The 17,645-nt window shown below is 48.6% G+C and overlaps 1 protein-coding gene across 2 annotated transcripts; it reads right to left on the bottom strand.

The window, feature by feature from the left end:
* Positions 1-8,209: 8,209 nt before the first annotated feature.
* NDUFS5 (NADH:ubiquinone oxidoreductase subunit S5) lies at positions 8,210-15,080 on the bottom strand. Of its 2 annotated transcripts, XM_019512338.1 has the most exons (4): positions 14,973-15,080; positions 11,659-11,683; positions 10,980-11,197; positions 8,210-8,573 (listed from the first exon to the last, which is right to left on the bottom strand). In XM_019512338.1, the coding sequence occupies exons 3-4, from the start codon at positions 11,193-11,195 to the stop codon at positions 8,469-8,471; spliced, it is 321 nt and encodes a 106-aa protein (XP_019367883.1). In that variant the 5' UTR covers positions 11,196-11,197; positions 11,659-11,683; positions 14,973-15,080; the 3' UTR covers positions 8,210-8,468. The 2 variants fall into 2 exon arrangements, with proteins under 2 accessions (XP_019367883.1, XP_019367884.1); XM_019512339.1 differs by lacking the exon at positions 11,659-11,683 and having other exon boundaries at positions 14,973-15,048.
* Positions 15,081-17,645: the final 2,565 nt, after the last annotated feature.

The following is a 17,645-nucleotide window of genomic DNA, read 5'->3' as shown; positions in this document are numbered from 1 at the left end:
CGCATCGGTCTCCAGGACCCCCAGGGCCGCCCCCCTCTGCGTTCAGAAGAAAGTCTTTGCCCTTTCTTCTGCTAACAGCAAATGTTCAAAATCGACACGAGCGCCGAGCCGGGCGGATGGCGCAGCGTGGACCGCGGCCAGTACGAAGAAGCCGTGGGATGGCCACGTGCTCAGGCTTAGAGAGCGGGACCGTGGACGTGCGGTGGCAGCACGCAGCAGTCGCTGGGAACAAGAGAAGCTGGGGGGGAAGGAAACCATAGAGCAGCCAGTGATGGTCTTACGTCTTATTAGGGAGGCCTACACAACAGCCAGATTTACAAAGGGGTTTAGGCACCTACAGTTTCAGACTGGGAGGGGAACGTGCCCAACTCAGGTGCCTAACCCAGTCCTTTTGCCCATGTCACGTAGGTACCTAAATCCCTTCGTCACACTATAAGCTTCTTGGTCTATTTGATTTTTGCTTTAGTTGTGGGGAGGGGATGAGTGAGGCGCACCCTCACCACACAGATTTGTTGGTCTTATTTGTTCTTGTTCTGCTGGGGGCTCTTTTATGTCGTCGTCTTCCCCGTCGTGTCCGTTCGCCTGTCCCGTAGACTGTCACTGGTCAAGGCCGGGGCCTTTGAGAGCAGCGTTGCCTGGGGCTGGGAGGAGAGTATCACCAAGTCGGGACTCAAGCTGGGGTTTTGTTCCTGGTATTGCCACTAAGTTTATTGGGTCCCCTTGAGCAAATCCCTTCACTGCCCTGTGCCTCAGTTTCCCCATCCCTCAAATGGGGCAATGATACCGCTCGCCTTCATCGAGCAATAGGAAATCGCCCCAGGAAAGGCAGATGGTTGACGTATTATAGACTGAGTCAGTGGAGGAACCCACCCCTCCAACACTGCTTGCGTGCACCCAGAGAGGTATTACACCCCAGAAGTTTTCAAAGCCCCCGAAATACAGTGAAAATACAGGAGTGAGAAATACAGCATCTCCCGCCAGGCCTCCCAGGGCCGGATCCCTGGCTGATGTCACGGGGCTGAGCTACATTGTGATCAGTGGAGAGATGCTTATTTCCACCAGCTGGGGATCCGTCACTGTGGCTCCCTTATTCACCAGTCCACAAATCAAACCTACCTATAAATTATTCATGTCCCAAGGTGCTTAATTTCTGCCTTAGAGTCAGAAACAACTTGCAGAGGCAGGCGGGAAGGCCACAGACAGACCCAGAAGCAATGTGCTAGGGGCTCTGAAGCAGGAGGAGCTTTGACTAACCAGATTAGCTCCCTCTCGTGGTCCATCTTGCGCAGTCGGGTCAGAAAGCACCTTAATTCATCATCACTAAGGAGAGACCCAAGCGATGCACAGGAGTTTCAGTGCACGGCCCTAGATCCCAGGAGGCTGTGGTGCAGATGTGCTCAGCTCATGGAGCTGATTCAATCCATCGCTGTGGTTCCAAGTCAGAGAAATTCATCTCTGAGCAACACCCGATGAGGCAAGACTGGCGCTGTCTGCTATCAGGCTACAGAAAACCCATCCCTGAATAGTTCCAAGCGCAGAAAGCCTGCTCCATCAGATGCTGAATTGTAGAAATCTTGTTCTGGATGTTTCCTGATCACGAAAGTCCATTGTGGGTGATGCTATCTTTCAATATATCAAATGGAGAGGTACCTCGGAAATATCTAGGATAGGCCCAGGTGTTCTCCTCGCCTGTAAAGACCATCCCAGTAACTGTGGGACATGGGGGCAGGGCCATCCCATCCCATACTACAAAACCTGTGGCCGCTCGCTACTGCCGACTTCACATCCAGCTGCTCCCCCCCCCACACACACACTTTTTTGGCTGCTTGCTCCCCCACCCCAACCCCGCCACCAGCTTTTTTGGAGCAGGGGGCCCAAAAATATTGTGGGCCAGCCCTGCACGGGGAATCTTTCTGAATGGTTTAGGAATACAAAAGAACGGATGCATGCATCAAGGACAAGGTAAATCCTTTACTAGTGAGATTTGGACTCCATCTGAGTTGGTTGGCTGATGGGTTGGAAAATCGGTCTATACCATTTTCTGTGCTGTATACCCTTGTCCGTGCACAGCTGGTGTTCATATCAATAGCCATAAAAGACACATTTCCTCCAATGATTTGTAAAAATGGATGGTCTCCCAGTCTGAGCAGAGCTCTTCAAGCTGTCCTGGCTCTCTGCTCCCCTCTGGATCACGTGTAGGGCTTCAGGCACAAGGTTCACACCAATAAAATGCCAATGAAGCAAATGCTGGAGAATAAGCGTGTGTAACACTCGCGGTCTCCTGACACCCGCGTCCCAACACAGACAACTTGCAAGGTTATGACCTGCGTGAGAACTGAAGGATTGCTCACCACCCCCTTTGCCTGATCCCGGTTCTGCAAACCCGCTCGCAACACGGCTGATTTGCACTCCTCGTATTTGTGCTTCAAAACACACTTCCAGGACACAGCAACTCGCCCAGCAGGAGCCAAAGGAACTTACTCATTCTCCCAGGAACTGCCTGAGTTTCAAATGCATCCTTTTCTGCCTCTGAACTGGATCTGTTTTCCCCATTAGCCCTTCAGTTCTTTTGTTCATCCGCTGGTCTTTCAAATACGACAATAACCCGCGCAAATGTATTGGTGCTTCCCAGTCCTTGATCTTTTACCACGAACCCTCTGCTCTGTTCACTTTCATTGCCAGAGCAATTAGATTTTGGATTGATCTAAAGAGCCACTTGGGAGGAAGGAGCGTTTAGATAAATCTAAATATTTCCTCCAATGTCTGCACTAGCCTTGATTGGATGAGTCATGCTTGATACCAGCTAGTTCCTTGGGGGGGGGGGGGTCATTTTTTTCACCCTGGAAATGCATCTCATCTCTTTCAGAGTCAAGACGTGTATTTAACAAACTGGCAATTATAACCATCATGCCAGCTTGTGCCAGGAGCACCACTCCAGTTATGAGTCAGTTGCAATTGCCATTAGAAGCTGCTTTTGCTGGGCTTGTAACGCATCTGATTTAATTACCGGTGCGGCAAAGCTGCTACCAGAACAGTCATCAGGCAAAGCAAATGCCCTCCCTCAAATCCCTTCTCGCAGGCCACTGCTTTCAGGAAGCCTCCTACTCCGGTCACCAGCTGATGCTCTGCATCTTCAAGCCTTAGGGGTACTGCCCTGGGTGGTCCCCGTGTCCACACCTGTGCTCTGCACGTGCCCTTCCACAGCATCTGATGAAGTCAGCTCAGGCACGCAAAAGCTTACGCGTCTCAGATTTAGTTAACCCATAAGGTCCCTCTTTACCTTGTCTTCTCTTCACACGAGATGTAAAATGTCTCTGGGCAAGCGCCTTGTCTCCGAGTTTGGTGGGGAGGGTTAAGTCACTCGGAAGAAATCATCAGACTCGAGGAGGACGGGGCTGTGCCAAAATGACTTTCAAGTGTTCGTGTTCCAGGAGCTGCCAGACAGCTCCTCCATCCCTTAAACCTGACGTGGGGCTAGAGAGAAACCCTGCATTGTGCATCAAGCAGTTCATTGCTCAGCCAGTGTTTCAAGGCCTGATCCTTGCCCCCCATTTCCCTTTGCTCCTGCTTTGTCAGATGAATCGTGCCTGTGGCATCTCTCACATGCCAGCCCCTGGCTTAGATGAACAGAGGATTTCTCTGAGATAGGCAACTTCTCCATCACGAACGACACAGACACGAGCTGTAAGTTCTCCAAGGCAGGAACCATCTTTGTTACTTGTTCATACAGCGTCTAGCACAATGGGGCACTTATCCTTGATGGGGGCTTCTTGGCACGGCTGGACTAGAGATAATAATAGTCCAATTATCTCTATCTGAGAGCAAGGGGAATAGGGGTCTCCTTTTAGCTAAATAGCTGCATTTTCCCCATTTCTCCAGCATACTTTCCCATGCCAGTGCATTGCAGCAGGGTTGAAAGACCTGTTACTATGCTGCCCACTTAATACCCCCATTTATAGCTTTTCAGAGCTGATAAAAGCCAACAACTGATGTGTTATGATCCATATAGTGCATCCTGAATCTCCACCCGTAGTGCATCATCGACCTCCAGGGCATTGCAACTCCCACCTCCTGTCCAGTAAATGATTTTCCCCCATCAGAGAAACGCTGTTGGACTTTTAGCATTGATCTTTGCAGTGCATTCACTTCTCATTTTTAATATCTGTTCAATGTTTGTGGGGTAAGACACAGTCCCCACTTCAAGGAGCTTACAGACAGTGCGCACACATGCTGGGACACCTAAAGGAAGGTTCTGTCTTAAAGCATTTCATTTCATCTCGGCGCTCTTTTGATATCTGTTTCTGATGTTCCCCTTGATTTTCAGGGCAGAGTGTTCCTATGTGAAGCACCATAACCTGCCTGAATGTCAGCATCATTATATAAGTTTTATGCTCCTAAATAAAACATCACTGAACAGGTTTCACACGTGAAAGCATCCAAGAAAGTTCCTCTTTAGCTCATCAGACCATTATGCAAACTGGCAGCGTAATGCTGTCCTCTCTTTTGCAGTCGGCTTTTAGACTCAGGGCCTGATTTGGATCTAACACAAGGGTGGCAAATAGCTTCACCGAGTTGAGTGGACTTACTCCCGGTGTACCCTAACTAACCGGGGCAAGAACAAAATGAAAGTATTCTTCTGACCGGTTTCAAAGGCTGCAAAATGGCAAATGTCTTTAAAAGCCTGTTTCCAGATGCAAGCCTTTCTGGAGAGGTCCAGTGGCCACTGGATGAAATGAAGAGAAAAGGGTGCCAAGCAAAAAGAGATGCAGCCTCTTTTCAGGGATAGGCCTGGCTCCAAATCTGAAATGCAGTCATCTGTGATCTTCAGGGGGTTTGAAGCTTGGATCCAGTTTATCAGCTCAGTCCGGGGGGTGGGGTGATTCTGGTTTTGTGCCATCTTTCTAATCATTTCTACGCCTTTTGTTTCATGTGTTGCCAGGGAAAAATAGGTCTTCAGCCCACACTTAGTGGATTATGGCTGTAATGAATCAGACTGAACAGTTAACTGCAGGGATCTGTCTGGGTTGGAGTAATTAATCTACGTGGCCCTGGGGGATGCGAGGGAGAGACAATCCCGGCCCAGAAGCATGCTCCTAGCCTAAGAACATGGAGGCCTTTGTAGACGAACCATTTTCCTTCTACACGGAGTCCATGAGTGAGATGCACAGGACCACAGGAAACACCGGACCAGCTTCGAGCCTGCTACAAGGTGCAGGTCTCACTGAAGTCAGAGGAAGATGCACCTGCTTAAACCAGGGTTCTCTTTGCATCTGAGGGCGTTTATAGACATGCTCCCGGAGGTGAAAGGGGGTGTTTTGATTAGCACAGCTCTGAGAGCCGGGCTAATTAAAGTGCCCAGAGCATCATATGTCCCCAAACTGAAAAATGTCACTGGGGTGCTTTGAACCAAAGCTCGTTGAACAAACTTTAAAGTGCCCCACCATCATTTTTCAGCACGGGGATGCCGATACACATGATGCTGAAGCATGGTACTTACCTCTTGCCAGCAAGGGGACAAGTGATGTCAACCGTGCTGTTGGCTTTTGCATGAGGCTGTTTATCCGCCAGGGCCTGGTCTGAAAGCAGCAGCTCGTTGCCCACTGACCACCAGACAGATTTCAGGGGAACAACTGGTGTCATCTGCCACCTGAGCCAGACTGGAACCAAGGCTCCTTATCCCAGAAGTAACCCCAATTTGGAGACACTTCCACTTCTACCCAGTACCTGTTTCCCCCCACAGCACTACTCCCCCGCCCGAGGAAAGGTGCAGCTGTTTGGAGCAAGGGATTATCAGCTGTCTGTGTTTCTCTGCAGGTGAAGGGGATGTACACATCCAGGCCAGTTACATTTTCTTGCTGACTGCACAGTAGGCAGTAGGAACCAGTATTGTTTTAGTTCACAGAGAGACCAGAGCTGAGCTCTGTCACAAAGCTATTTACAGACAATGCTGCTGGCTTAGCACATACCTTGTCGTAGCTTCAGCTGGTTAGGCTGCAGCCTCCTCCTGGGAGTTTAATGCCAGCTCCTTTAGCAGGACCTGAAACCTAGAACATCCCAGGGTCCAACAAACTTTAAAAACCTAAGATTTGGAGAAAGAACATTAATCTGCTCTCTGTGAACTGGGGCTGTTATTTTTTTCTCCTTCTTCCTTCCCTTACTTATGGCAGATTTCTGCCAAGAAGCTTCTCTCAGCTACCTCCTCCTTCAGCTTGAGACCAAGGAGCCAATTCCTATCTTTGTGCAAATGTGTAGAGAGGCCCATGGCTAAATACCCTGCTGACCAAAGGAGGGATAGAGGGATCAGCATGGACAGAATTCAAGAACAATACATCTTTAATAAAAATGAGATGCTTTTGTTACCCTTAAGAGTTGTAGTGATTATATATACGCACTGTTTGTGCACAGCAATTTCTAGCACGTTTCTATCACCTTAGTTGTGCGTTTCCAAAAGGATCAAGAAATTCATAATTTCTACATACATCAAAGATTAAAGACGTAAATACCAGGCATTGGGATTAAAAGCCCTGGATTAAAGGGAGACATTTCCCATCTATATTTCCAGGTACACACTTGCTTTCAGAACTGGCTCAGCAGTCAGGGGAATGAGAGAGAAGAAAAAAAAAAAAAAAAAGAGAGATTTTGCATTTGGAAGGAAGAGATAAGGGAACGCAGCTCCATTCCTCAGCTCCCAAGTGTTGATGGGCAGCTGTCACAGCGAACAGCGCTGCGGAAAGAGTGCAGTTGCCAGACACAGCGTGCCAGCTTGGAGCATTGCCAGTCATCCATTAAGAGAGCACAGAAACAGTGAACTTGCACAATTGGTTGGCCTGACATGCAGGATTTAAAAGCAAAGTTTTACTGTTGCAGAGCAGAGATCAGGTCGTTACAGGCTGGGGGGGCAGGAGGAAATCTTCAGATGTCCTGCAGGTTTCTGAATCTTCCTGAAAAGGACTTGTTTTAACTAAGAAAGTCTGGCACGTGGTTGAAATGCTCCAGGTCGCTGTTGTGTCCTTTTGCCACACTGCTATTTGAGAAAACCAAACAGGCTCCAAGAGGACAGTCATCCACATCACATGCCTACGACTTGCAAGCATGCACACACTTCCCGAGAGCAAGTTCCCTTCTTCCAGAGTCCTTCTGAACGCAGTGCTTTGGCTCCGAGCTCCACCTGCCGAGAACACAATACTGAACTCATCCAACCAACCGTTCTTCCTACTGAGCCCCAGTCCTCCAGGGCCCCAACACGTGCAAGAAGGCAGAAAGAGATACAGGCCTGCACCAGCTTCAGAAAAGATGCAAACGACCAAACTGTATGGGAGTTTGGATCTAAAGCTGAAGGGAGGTAGGTCCATCTCTCAAACAGCTTGTGAACCAGCCACAGTTTGAGAGCCAGGGAAACTCAACAAATTTCAGCAATATTTTGGCTTTACAATTTGGTGTCACCCAACATAAAACTGCTTATATCCTTTCCACAGTAACTTGAGACTATCACTCGTATGAAGACCCTTATTTTTCTCCATTATTTTTTTTCACCTCTTTTTTCCCTCCCAGTTGTTTGTACGAAAGGATTTGGAATATTACAAATAATAAAGGTTGCACTGAGGCTAGCAAGACCCCTACTAGGAACCGGATGAATTAGGAAAAGATTCTGGCAGGAGCATTTTCCAGCTCCCCATGGAAGTGGTTTCTACAACTGCTGTCTTCATAATGCACAACCTGCCACCCCCTCACCTCTTAACAAAATAAAATGTTCTCTCAAATAAAGGGAATGGCTTGAAAAGAATGGAGCAAGTTTCAGAGTGAAGTCTGCAAAAAGCAAGGACCTGGTTGCTAAATTTTCCCAGAGCCCTAAGACTTTACAGTTCAGCTAAGGGTTTATAGTTGGGGCAGTGAAGCTTTATTGCAGGACCTTGACAGTCTGAAATAGTTGTAAAGTTACTTCCTAAGTGCAGGGTGTAATCATTCCCTCCACTGGCAGAGATAGGGAGATAGAAGGCAGCTAGCTACTGCAGGAGGCACTGAGCATTCACGGCTACTTTTGTCTTCAGCTGGAACTGGGGACATTCATTATCTCCTAAGCTAACGTTCCAGAGATCTTTGGAGGAGATATTTTAAAATGGATCTGCGAGCTGTCCTCAAAAAATCAGGATCCTTCCCACTAAGGGACACTAAACCATATTTTATTCAAGAAAAGCAACACAGAAACACGTGAAGTTTTCCAAGGGAGAGTTTTACTTTCCAAATCAATCAGTTACTGGTACCACTGTTATTTAAACTTAAAGATGACAGGTCTTTTATTGAGACCATATGCTCCCAGTATAGCTGGGCTACAGGAGAGAGACAATCAGCAAAACAGCTCCACAGCAGGCATCATTGGGTGAACTTTTGCAGAAGTTTCATTCTCACAACATGTGCACACAGGGTGATGCATGGTAAGTGCCGCTGTTTGAGGGACTCCTAGCAGGTGATCAAGGTCTGGTTTCCACTTTGCCAGTGTGGTGTGGTGGTGGTGTATACTTTCCTTCCTTGATCAGTTTCTCTCTTTGTTTAATAATGGCCGCCAGACGCTGTGCCTGCCAAAGACAGATGAATGACTGAATACAGACTACAGTAGGAAGAGACATTAGGTTCCTTTTAGGCCTTTCTCAAGCCAGTCGCGGCCCAAATGCGGACTTAGAAATAGTGACACCTCCCCAAAATCCAGCTGCGATGAGAATTTACTCAACAAATGTGAACCACTGCATTGGACAAAATGGAAGACTGGAGCACATTCGTGTCCAACCAGAAGAGGCTGTAAAACCCAGTAATTACTGCCACGCATAAACCATTACATAGTAAAACAATCTCTAAGACACTTACTTGTCTTTGATAGGCTCAGAATTGTAAAAATATTTTTCACTGTCATTTGTCATCACTGCTGGAAAACCTGAAACAAGAACTTGTTTCCCTTCAATATTCTTTTTTCCCTTCCCTCAGCTGAGCACACGCAGAGAGGCATGTCGTTATAGATCAAGGGCTGGATACGGTGTTTTATGTGCATGGCTGACTTGTTTTATGGAAAAGCAATAAATAGGATTACATTGGCTTTGGAAACAAAGAGAAACCAAAGCAAGCCATAGTAAAAGCAACACAGATTTAAGAGACGCCATTTACTTCATGCTACAACGAAAGCTACTCTATAACGGACTTCCCCATCAGGGGATTCTTTCACGCACCTAACCAGAGGTAACTATGCACAAGCTTGTATTAACAAAGGTAATAACCTTGCCTTTATACCATGAAGCCTCAGACAGACACAGTCCCTTTCCCTAATTTAAAGCACTGCACAGCTGGGCTGCAATCCTAACTTGATTCCTTCAGCTATCATAAGATAATAGGCACTACAAGTAATAATCGTATGTCCTGACTAAGGACACAATTTGAATACAGGCAGTCCTTGACTTACAACGTTTCAAGTTACAACATTTTGCACTTACAACACTTCCAAATTGACATTGTTTCAACTTTCTGACCTCAGTTTCAACTTTATAACGCTTGATCTGATGCGACGCCACGCCAGCGAACAAGTTCGTTGCATCGCTCGTCTCCCTGGAGAACATCTGTCCAAACTTTCTTGGACACGTTCTTTAAGAAAGCCAACGAGACTCCAGAAAAACCTGCAGTCAAGACTCCTGAGAAGACTCCAGCCAAAAACCCTTCAAAAAGTCCAAGCCAGAGCCCTTCAAACAGTCCATCAAAGTTACCTCAAAGAAATCCTTCCAAATCAACATGATTGCTATTTACAATGGTAATACATTAATGTAGCTATATTACTCATATATAATTGATAGAGTTCAAAATTCTGGGGTATTTTTGGTGAAAATAGGATATCAGGCTTTGGTTCAGGAACCAATCCCTCATTTATAACATTGTTGCTTAAGAGAAAATTGGTTTTGAGTAACAATGTTTCGGCTTAAGATCTGGTTTTCAGGAACCAATTGTGTTCTAAGTCCAAGGACTGCCTGTACAGGGAAAATTCAGAGCTGCTAGCTCACTTTATGATCTTTAACTTGTTTTACCATTGGTTTATAAAGCTTTGTAGACAATGACACCTAAGCCCATTATTATCATTAACATGATAATCAACATTTCTTCTCCTGAAGTCCCATCAACATGTCTTCTCATGAAGTCACTTTCTGCCCCTCTCCCCCAGTGCCACGACACTCAGTCCTGCTATGCACGTGCTGCCTTTGTCCACTTTTTCTCTGTTCACGCAGGTTTAGGGAAAAAGAGTCATATCTCTAGGCAACTTTACAGTGTTGGAAGAACACTTTTACAGAGCACTTGAGGAAATAGGAGGATACAGCTGCTTGATTTTTGGTTAGCCTGTGCTGTTACACTCCTTGGAACTCTCTTAGGAAAAAGGGATCTTTGTATATAAATTAAAATATGGATTTTTCCCTACTGAATAATGATGATGTCAGGGGCAGGAAGCAGGATGTGCAACAGCAAAAGAGGAGTTTGGAAAGCTGGCAGTACACTACAGGGTCCCACAATCTCAACAGCCCATGGCTCACACCTGCCATACAGTATTGGTCTGCTTAGCAACCAACCTGTTCCTTCAGTAAGAGGTCTGAAGAGAGCCTTTCTGAAGCCTGGTTTGTTTAAAAGTGATTTCAAATAGCAGTGGAAGTCAAGAGAGTCAGACACAGTGATCTTTCAGTGATTTCCTGGCGACATGCACACAAAATTGAACTTCTCATGCCTGGTATGGCACGAATATCTAAAATGTATTTGCCATTGGATCCAACTGAAATCACCAAGAACTGCAAAACATACCCAGGGGTAAAATGTGGTTCTGAGGGATTAGTGACAGGTGTGCAGCTGTCACTCCTTGTACAAGATTGATTCATTCTCTTTGTACTGGGTTGATTTATTCCAGTATTGACACTACAGGTGAGGAGTTCACCCTTCCCCATATCCAGCTTCTTTTCTCTTACCGTTTTTGCCTTATGCAAACACTCATAGAAGTCTTCGTACTCAGCGCTGCATTCGACATTGGCACGGGTCTGCCCAATGCCATGGGAGCACTCAATCCAGTCCTTCTCAAAAGAATAGCACCGATTTGCCCTTTTTAAAGGCTGCTCTGAGCTCATATTAATCATCCATTTGTCCAGATTGATATTCAGCGCATCCTGAAGCTCCCAATACGCCATGGCTGAGAGACAAACAAAAAGAGATAAAGACGGGCTGCTGCAAGACTAGACTAGAGAACAGCCTTAGTGAGACAGGAGCCTATGTTGTTGAAGCAGACTGACCAAACAAGGGTCTGCAGCGATACACGTACAATTTTCCCTGGGTGATTTATGCAAGAGTTAAAGGCTCGTCTGATACACGCACACACACACTAGAAGTGCAGTGATACCGATACAAAGATACCGACTGTTGGATCAGTACTGATATAAAGAAAATTGGCTGTATCAGTATACAGTAACAATAAAGACACAGCTAAAGAGCACACACTTAATGTTTGAATTGCTTGGGTTCCTACAATCAGTGTGAGAAACTAGACTGAGACAATAATCCTAAACACCACATGCTGAATTTTTACCAGCAAAAAGAACATATACTTTTTTTTTTTTTAAACAAAAAAAGCTGTCCTATGAATGGCAGTCTCACCTAGTTTATCTTCCAAATATAGCTTCTGGGAAAAAAAAAAAAAGAAAAGAGGTAGGTGTTATATAACATTTTATCGATTTCAATTAAAATAAAAAGAGTTAATTCAATTAAAATAAGTGACCTGATGAAGAATATCTTGCATTTGAAAGCTTGTCTAACTCTATGCCTACTGTGCAGTTGGTCCAATAATAGACATCATACTAAGAAATCCTTACCTCTCAATTAAAATAACTGAAAAGAGCTTTTAATACCAGACAATGCGCTTAGTGTGGTAGGCTGCACAAAAATAAAAACAGTCTGTGCCCCAAAACACTTGCAATTTAAGACATGGACTACATCAAAGTCTCACTGGTATAGTACTGTATTTACCTGAACCCAAGATGACTTTGAATTTAAGACCACTCCCCCATAATTAGATTCTAGATGTGGAAAATTAAAACTTTGATATAATAGTTCATATCTAGAATCTAGTTACTGGGGGATTGTGTTAAAATTTGTCTCACCCACTGCTGATGCAGGAAAAGAGCAGTAGTGGGGCAGGTAATGAGGACAGCAGTCAAGAGCGCAGGTGGGGGGAATGCAGTAGGGAAAACAAGGGCAAGAAGCAGGGGTGAAGAAAAGCACAGATCTTCCCCTTGCTCCCCTGGTGACAACCCCCCTCTACCCCAACCACCTACCTCCCCCTTCTGCTGCTTTTATCCTTGATCCAAGCACAGGTGGAGCCCACAGCTGCTCCTGCCTCATGCTATGGGGAGATGCTACTCTGCCCTGCTCCTCTCCCCCACCCCTGCTGGCTGGGAGCAGGCAGCCTGCCACAGCTGAGAGTCCACGCTTCCAGCTGGGGGCTGTGGGGAGCCACTGTGCAGGGACACCAGGCTGGCTGGAGACTTCTGCAGCAGTGGGTGGATTCCTCCTTCCCTGCCTGGCTCCTGGCCAGCAATGGGAGCAGGGCTGGACACAGGAATCTGCAGGCTGCCAATGTTGTCCCTGCCCCACCTGGGCTTCTTGCACAGCCAATTCTCCCAGCTCCTAGCTGTGATACTCAGTTTTAAGATGAGGCTTTGTTTGATGAATTGCAGGGGGAACCTCACCTCGGACTCCAGTAACCATGGTAATCTCACCTAAGGAGGGACTGCTTTAATGACAGTTTTATACTGCCAAAAGCCTTAGCCTAATAAGCGCTATAATGCCTCAGGATTGCTCTGCTGGTCTGTGCTGCAGCCATTCCAGCGTAGTCAGGTCGCCAATACGCAGCACTATGCTGCAGCCACGCCCTGGGGCCGATATAGCCATACCAACAAGTGTTTTCTGAATTAGAGACATCCCAAGACCCTTCTCCTGCGGGTGCTTCCACTTTCATTCACTTGCACAGGGTGACTCGCATGAGCCGTGTCCCAAACATGCCGACACATTGGCTGGGCACCCCGAATTATTGGTGGGTCATGCTGGGTCAAGGCTGATGGGACAGGCACCAAGGCCCCTGCTACACGTGACATGTATTATGCAAAAGGAATCGGGACTCATGGTGGAGGCAACATCTTTTACTAGACCAACTAGATCTAGTAAAAAATCTGTTGGCCTAATAAAAGATATCACCTCCACCACGAGTCCTGATTCCTTTTGCCACTAGACCAATACAGCTGCAACCTGGATACCTGATATATTATGCAATTCACTGTCAAATGGCGCAGCACAGTGAGATAGGCCACATATGCCAACTCACTGTCACATGATAAAAATGACCCTTCAGTTATGAAGAGAGCCAACTACCTAGACAGTTAGTGCTTGAAAAGGCATAACAACTCCACAGTTGCTTTCTTATAGCATGCATCCGTAAACCACATCAGATACACACCCATGTCGATGGCTCTGCTCTGTGGAGGAGCCGCTCACTGAGGTCCCCAGTGACTGGCAGGATCAGCGTCCCCTTGCTGTGAACGAGGCTACCGGCATCCTGGGCTGCATTACCAGGAGATCTCCTGTCCGCTGGCTACAGCTACATTCATTCCCCTTCCCCTGCCCCACCTGTTTCTCACCCGTTGACTACCTCAATTTACATTTTCACTGACAGGCTCTCGCACACATACTGGCCTCTGGCTGCTTTAATACTCCACCTAGGTAGAGCACAGACCATCTGCAGATGCTTCCTCAGCCTGATGAAGGGTATCTGTACCCAAAAGCTTGCAAAGAAGAACGTGTCCAACTATCTGAGTCAGTCTAATAAAAGATATCGGACTTACCCAAAGAACCTTGCTCCCCTCTATTCGGCACTAGGCATGGGCAACTGGTGCCCCCCGAGTCTGGGGGGGCACCAGATTGCCAACGGGAAGGCATGGTCCCCAGCAGCTGACTGCTGACTGGGGGGGGTGGGGAGGTGTCCCCCCACACTCCCAGTTTCGGAGCTGGCGCTTCCAGGGGGTGCACAGCCAATCTCAAGGGATGCACATGCACCCATGTGCACACCCTATACGTCACCAATGGCACTGGGGAGGCCACATCTGGAGTCCTGTGTCCAGTTTTGGGCCCCCCACTACAGAAAGGATGTGGACACATTGGAGACAGCTAAGTGGAGGGCAATGAAAATGGTTCGGGGGCTGGGGGACATGACTGATGAGGGAAGGCTGAGGAAACCGGGCTTGTTTAGCCTGGAGAAGAGGAGACCAAGAGGGAATTTAACAGCAGCCTCCAACTTGCTGCCGGGGGGTTGCAGAGAGGATGGAGCTGAACTGTTCTCCGTGGGGGCAGATGACAGGACAAGAAGCAACGGGTTCAACATGCAGCAAGGGAAGTTGAGGCTGGATATTAGGAAAAACTCTCTAGCTAGGAGGGTGGTGAAGCACTGGAACAGGCTCCCCAGAGCAGTGCTGGACTCTACCCCCTTGGAGGTGTTTAAGCCCCGGTTGCACAAAGCCCTGGCTCGGGCTGATCCTGCTCGGAGCAGGGGTAGACCAGACATGACTCCTGAGCCCCACTGTCTGTGACTACGCGCACAGGCTGGTCGCGCGGCCGGGCAGGTGGACGGTGATGCCGAGCCCGTGCTCAAAACAGCAGCGCCGGAGGGTCGCACAGCCCGGGGCACAGTGCGCATGCGCCTACCCAGCAGCGCGGGCCTAGCCGTACTACTCCCCTTGCGCCCCACGCATGCGCGGGCCAGCAGGAGCGCGCTCCCACCCCAGCGCCCCGCGCGGCCCAGCCCCATGGGTCCTGCAGGAACCGGCGACCGAACCCAAAGCACCCTTCCCTTTCTGCACCCGCACGGCCCGGCCCTTCCCTTCCCTTCTCTTCCGTCCGCAGCTGCCTCGCCCGCGACCCACCGCCTCCTGCGTCCGTCCACTCGTTTGCGATAGTTCCCTGCCGTCAAGCGCTTCCTGCCGCGCGACACTCACGCTGTCTTTACCGGCTGACGTCACTGCAAGGGCGGGGCGAAGTGAAAACCATAGAGGAAGGGCACTAGAGCGCCCCGCTGCGGCCTCTTCCGCTTCGGGTTCGCCTGCGCCACCTGTAGGCCGGAGGGGGAATCGTTTCCCTGCGCGCCCCGCCAGGGAGGGGGAGCCAGCTCCGAGCGCTCCCTGCGGGCCGGGGGTGGGGCCTGCGCTGCGCCCAGTGGGTGCCAGCCCTGCCGGTGTGCAGACACGATTGCCTGCATTTGAAACCCAGAGGTTTCAAACGGGAATCCGGGGTGCTAGCCACCCCGCCTGCCCTGCTGCGGTCTGGGAGTTTTTGCAATAGAAAATCTGCTCTATTTATTATTTTTCCATACTCCAAAAACCAAGTGAAAACGAGCTGGCACTTCCCCAGGGTGGCCTCGCATCCCACAGGCGGTGCCTTGAGTCCCACGAGCCTGAAAAGTTTTTGAGAGGTGGCACCTGGCCTTGTTCCCCTTCCGGTCTCACCTGGTTCCGGGGCACGTTGCAGGGCAGTCGGGAGGTCTCATTTCTGATGACCGCAGGGAGCTGCCTGCTCTGTCCATGCTAGTCCCCCTGGCATCCAGCAGCAAAAGGCCCTCTGCTGCTTTAAGACACACTCTTAAATGCTGCAGAGGACGGTGCGCTGGGGCAGGAGCCATGGACTCCTGCATTCTAGTCTGTGCATTGACGGGAAAGTGAAATCCACCAGTGCGAACATCAGGAACTGGGAATAAGGACTATTGCCTATTGCTTAGATGCTATGCCATTGCGTGACTATTGCCTATGCTCTGCTATTGCCTGATCTGGGAAGGGAATAGGATTGAAGTGACTGGAGCAGGGGTGGGAACTGTGACCATGCTGCTCACTGGCTTTCTGACTTTGGCCATGCCAAATGGAAGTCTGTTTCCCATTATTAAAGTGGAGATAATTTTCTTTATTTCCGGTGTCAAGAGAGTTAATTAGGAACCACATAGATCAGTGGCTCCCAATGCCAGGGCACAACCCAAATCAGGGTCACGGGGAGTCCACCCCTCGCTCCGTCCGTCCCGTCTGTGGGGCTCTCCCGGTGCACAGTCCATGCGGCTCTTGCCGCCACTGCCCCCCATGATCCCGGCCCAGGCTTTGCTGGCACCACCAGGCATGAGTCCATGGTGGGGGCCAGGGCTGGGGTCTGCAACCCAGATTTAGGGTCCCTGCAATAAAATGTTGGGAATCACTGACATAGACCAACAGAGACACGAGGATAGATATCACAGAGTGTGAACGTTTCCTGATCTCCTTAGCTGGTCTGTCAGGCTCACTGATGCGTGCAGTCACAGACGGGCACTGCTTTTCAAGGTCGTGTGTTGAGGCACCTCATGGGCTGTTCCATAGAAACCGCAGGTTCCTACATGCCTCAGCATAAGCGAGATGGTGAACAACATTGAATGAGATTCCCCTGGAGCCTCAACACCAGTTCCCCAGTTGACTTTGTGACTGCTATTTCTGCTGCACTTTCATGGACACCTGTAGCTCCTGCTTCTCTTCTGGTGAGCTGAACTAGGAGCATGCACTTGGTCAGACCTCCTCAGAGCCTACAGGCATCATGTATTTTCTTTCACATGCATATATTTTGTTTGTTTAAGGGGGTGATGTGTAGTAATCAGCTAAGTTTATCTGTGCTCTAGCCAGGAGTCCCTAGAGTGCACGATAGAGGGAATTGTTTCCTTACGGCTGGCAAAACCTAGGCTGGCCTGTGCATATGTGCTAAATGGTGTTGGGATAAAGTGTTACCCTTTCTCTCACTTTCCTGGGAGCTGCTGATGTGCTGTTGGACTGGAACAAAGCTGTTGCTCTGAAGGGCACACATTCCAGTAAACACCTTGGCTGCAGCTGAAGAAACAGCATCCATCGCTACACTTGACTGTCTGCCTGGGGCTGGGAGGGTGGAGCGATTCCTTAGACTCGGGACCTGAAATAACATCAGTGTATCAGACACTGTCCAGCTGCTAACTTCACTGTCTCTCTTCCCACCCTCTGCATCCCAAGTGGTTCATGCCACTCCTCTGGACATACAGGTCTCTATTATCAATCTGTGTCAGTTCGCACCAACTTTTAATGATGTTCAGAGGCCAGTTAATGCTCAGTTTAATGCCTAACTCAGTCTGTTTGATGCTCTTGGCTCTGCCCAAGAGCCATGATTAATCCTGAAGAAAGATTCTGCCCCTCAATCAATCATTACTGCCTAGATGTAAAGTCAGTTGGGAGAACATGGCAAGTTAGTGCTCAGCTGGGCTTAATCATTAGTCTCTGGATTAGACAAGAGTTACTGCCTGGTTATATGCTTGGGTGACAGCCCCCTGCTAGGCTGTATGAAAGTGGGGAAGAACAATCCTGGGCATCAGGCAGTTCTAGAGACCTGAGAAACTCCTCAACTGACCAACGGAGATGAGAAAGGAGCCTCGGCAGTGCTGCAGGGTGGGAATAGGGCCCAGCCATGGCTACCCCTTCCCAATAGCATCCAGCCTAGAATGATGTAGGGCTTATACTCATCTCTCAAGGCTTGTACTCATCTCTCAAGGCTATTTGAATCCATGAAGT

The sequence above is a fragment of the Gavialis gangeticus genome, unplaced genomic scaffold (genome assembly GCF_001723915.1).
Source record: "Gavialis gangeticus isolate Ggan-Ray unplaced genomic scaffold, GavGan_comp1, whole genome shotgun sequence".
NCBI lineage: Eukaryota > Metazoa > Chordata > Crocodylia > Gavialidae > Gavialis > Gavialis gangeticus.
This window is presented reverse-complemented; position numbering and strand designations above follow the sequence as displayed.

What these genes read in the sequence shown, in the direction of transcription:
- NDUFS5 (XM_019512338.1), bottom strand. Translation starts at nt 11,195, where the DNA reads ATGGCGTATTGGGAGCTTCAGGATGCGCTGAATATCAATCTGGACAAA. An exon ending in GTTTGCATAAGGCAAAAACG is followed by an intron (nt 8,574 to 10,979) that starts GTAAGAGAAAAG and finishes TGTCTTTGGCAG; the next exon opens with GCACAGCGTCTGGCGGCCAT.